Source organism: Lathyrus oleraceus, unplaced genomic scaffold (genome assembly GCF_024323335.1).
Source record: "Lathyrus oleraceus cultivar Zhongwan6 unplaced genomic scaffold, CAAS_Psat_ZW6_1.0 chrUn1222, whole genome shotgun sequence".
In the NCBI taxonomy this organism is placed as follows: domain Eukaryota; kingdom Viridiplantae; phylum Streptophyta; class Magnoliopsida; order Fabales; family Fabaceae; genus Lathyrus; species Lathyrus oleraceus.
In genome coordinates, this window is record NW_026113612.1 from 10,688 (window position 1) to 14,151 (window position 3,464).

The window sequence follows — 3,464 nt, forward strand, 5'->3', positions numbered from 1 at the left end:
GATCGTATGCATGATAACTTCTAGGCTCGAGTCGTAGTCTCCCTAGTAGTTTGTGTCTCCCTTTGTATCTGGTTAGGCTAGTCCTTTTTCCCTGCGTAGGGGAACTACGTCGCCCTGATCCTCATACCAGATGAGGTACGTAGGCAGGAGATGAGCTGATCTCTCCGGGAGCCATTTTTCTTTTTCAACCCCTTTGTGTGTGTTTGGAGTCTGACATAAGTCCAGCGATTGGCAGTCGGTTTCCTGTGTCTTATTTGCTTGTTGGAGTCTAACGTAAGTCCAGCGATTGGCAGTAGGTTTCCTTTGTGTGTGTTTGTTGGTTCGGAGTCTGATGTAAGTCCAGCGATTGGCATTCGGTTTCCATGTTTGCCTGTTTGTGTGGAGTCTGATGTAAGTCCAGCGATTGGCAGTCGGTTTCCTGTGTGGTTTTGTTTGGCGTGCGTTAGCCGAGCTACGAGTGCTCTGATTCTTCTCCGGTCAGAGAAGATACGTATGCATGGGATGCGACATCCTAGCGAGCATGTTTCCCCCGTCCCGAACTACGTCGACTCTGATGTCTGTGCCTGACAGACTACGTAGGCCCAGGATGCGATATCCTGTCGAGTCCTGTTTCTCTTGTCTTTCTGTGTGTTCTTTCCAGCCTTGTGTGCAGTGTGTGAGCAGTCTTTAGCAACCTTATCCTTTCTTTTGTGCGTGGATCCCGTCGAGTACGATGGATGCGTAGGGGTGCTAATACCTTCCCTTCGCATAACCGACTCCCGATCCCATCTTTCTCTGGTCGCGAGACCATGTCTTTTCCAGGTTTACTTCGAGCGTTTCCTTTCCCTCCTTTGGGATAAATAACGCACGGTGGCGGCTCTGTTGTTTTCGTTTTCCCGCCGGTTTTTCGCGTAATGCGTCAGCTGGCGACTCTGCTGGGGATAATTTAGAAGTTGACCTCTTGCTAGTCCATCTTCCCTAAGCGAGTCTCTCCTAGCGTTCTCTAGGATAGTTTAGGTTGCTTGTGCTGCTCTATTTATCGCATTTATGATTATTATACTGTGATTATTTGCATAAATGTTTGCATGCATCATACTATCATTGTGCTGTCTTTTGTATAGGTGGTTCCTCTGATTTGGGGTGGGTGTTCTGAGTGGGGCTAAACCCAGGCCCGAGTATACACCTAGGATTAGTGTGGTCTCATGTTTCCTCACTTGCTTTATCAGCATGTTGTTGCGACGTGACATACCATAAGCCGGACGAGGTTCATTTGAGAGAGTCCTTCCGTTTGGAGTTATTCCACTCAGGTTGGGTTATCTCATCTGAGCTATTGACTTCGGTGACCGTTCTTTCCCGGATCTTTGGTTTAGACGATCTTAAGAGAGCTGCAACGGCACACCCGAAAGGGAAAACCCGTTGAGTATCTTTGCCTGATTGTCGAGACCATTGTCCGCCTTAGGATGACCTTGTTAGAATTCACCCGTGAGGGGAGTGTTTGATTCTTACAAGTACAGGTTTCCCAGTGATCGGTGTTGTGACCTTAAGCCGATTTATGGATCTTTATTTCTGGACGCCGGAGAGTTTGTTACCAATAATAAAGCTCTGTAACAAATTGCTTCTTCCAAGGCACGCCCCGTTCGTTCTGCTCGCAATAATCCAATTAGTTCGCCAGGTAAAAATATATTAGACATTCCATCTTCTGAAACCAAGACTTTGGATGTTATTTGACGCACAATAATCTCGATATGTCTATTATGGATGTGTACTCCCTGGGATCGATAAACCTTTGGATTTTATTAACCAAAGAAATACGACTTTGCGCGATAGTTAGCTCAGCACCAATCAAGAATCCCCAAGGAATGCCGATAATTTTTGTTATACACTCGTTCCAAGCATCAATTCTTTTTTCTAGATTCATGGATATTGAATCAATCGAACGTATTTCTAATATCTGTTCCACTTTTGGAAGACCTTGTGTTATATCACCGGATCTCGATTTTTCATATATGAATGTAACTAAAATATCTCCTTGAGAAAGGATCTCCCCATAATGGCCGTGAATGGTTGCTCCTGGAGTTGCCAAATAAGGATTAGCCGATCTTATTATTACAGAATCCATTTGAACTATTATAACTTGACCCGATTTTAGTTTTAGGTGTGGTCTATTTTTCATTTGAGCTATACATATATTTTCACAAATAAATTGTCCAAGACTTATTCTTGTAAACGTTTTTTCACAATAAAAATGATGGAGAAAAAACCAATTCAAATGGAATGGATTCAAAATGATATTACTGTATAGATCGGGTTTACAAATTTTATCATTTTCGTCCATTAAATAATATTTAATTACTTGAAAAATTTCCGTTAATTTGTCAAGTTGCAAATTTTTAATTATTGAGATCTGATTATGAGTTATTAAATGATAAAGTGAATAAAAATTCGCAACTTGAAGGGCTATTCCTAAAGGGCCATTATTATTAATTGAAATTATAGGATCTTTTTTTATCCCATTGTGAGATTTTTCATTGTTGAATGGTCTCATTTGAAAACAATTAGATGATGACAAAATTATCCAAGATCGGCATTCTTTATTTCTATTCAACAACATACGAATAGTTCCGTGATTTTGGCTAAGTGATTGTTGAATTTTGCCCTTGGAATGAATAGAAAAAAATGGATTGATTCGATCCGATTTATTATCCCCAATCAATCCGAAACCAGATGGTTCATTTCTTTTTCTAATATATGAAGTATTCGATTTTACTAAGTCAATTCTTAGAAAATACTCAATCAAACCATTTGTACGTACTTCAATAAAGGAAGCGGGGGCCTCCTCAATCGAAGAACTGTTTTTGCCGTCATCCCAATTGAAGACTAAACAAGTCCGAACTAATTGAATCCTTGTGTCGGAAATTCCCCGAATGGATTTTCCATTTCCATAAAGAATATAATTGACAACTTTTAGTTCCAGATTATCCTTTTCCTGGAATAGATCTTGGGGAAAAAGTTTTACAAAATTGTTACTGTCCGGTATTTCATATAAAATGACAGGTCGAACCAAAACAAAATACTTTTTTTTGGTAGTTGCGATCCATTGGACATAGATCCAATTTTTAATTTTTTTTGATTTATTGCATTTTTTTTTTTTTACCGTTCCGGGTGGTATCAAGATGGCACTGTGTCGGGATATCTTATCCATCTCTCCGGGAAAATGGATATTTCCAGAAAATATTTTTAATTCGATTTTTTTTTTTTTCTTGTCTAATCGGACCAATCCGCCTACTCGACTTCTTATATTGAAAGTGATTGGTGTTCCTATTCCAACAAGACTATTATTCCGTACCATTAGGGAAGAAGATTTGGGTAAAATATGCACTTCTTCGGGAATAAAAAAAAATCGATCTACTTGAATTTGAGATTTTGGCTTTAATTCTTTGATTCCTCGATACTCAATGAAATCTTCTTTTTGAAAAATGGAATGA

The 3,464-nt window shown here is 39.6% G+C and overlaps 1 protein-coding gene across 1 annotated transcript; it reads right to left on the bottom strand.

Moving 5' to 3' along the window:
• Positions 1-1,573: 1,573 nt before the first annotated feature.
• Positions 1,574-3,125, bottom strand: LOC127115138 (DNA-directed RNA polymerase subunit beta''-like; the record flags this gene model as incomplete). The annotated part of the gene is given in 1 exon segment (XM_051046760.1): positions 1,574-3,125. A coding segment is annotated over 1 exon segment (1,426 nt), but the record flags the coding sequence as incomplete, so codon positions are not given.
• Between the last annotated feature and the right edge of the window lie 339 nt (positions 3,126-3,464).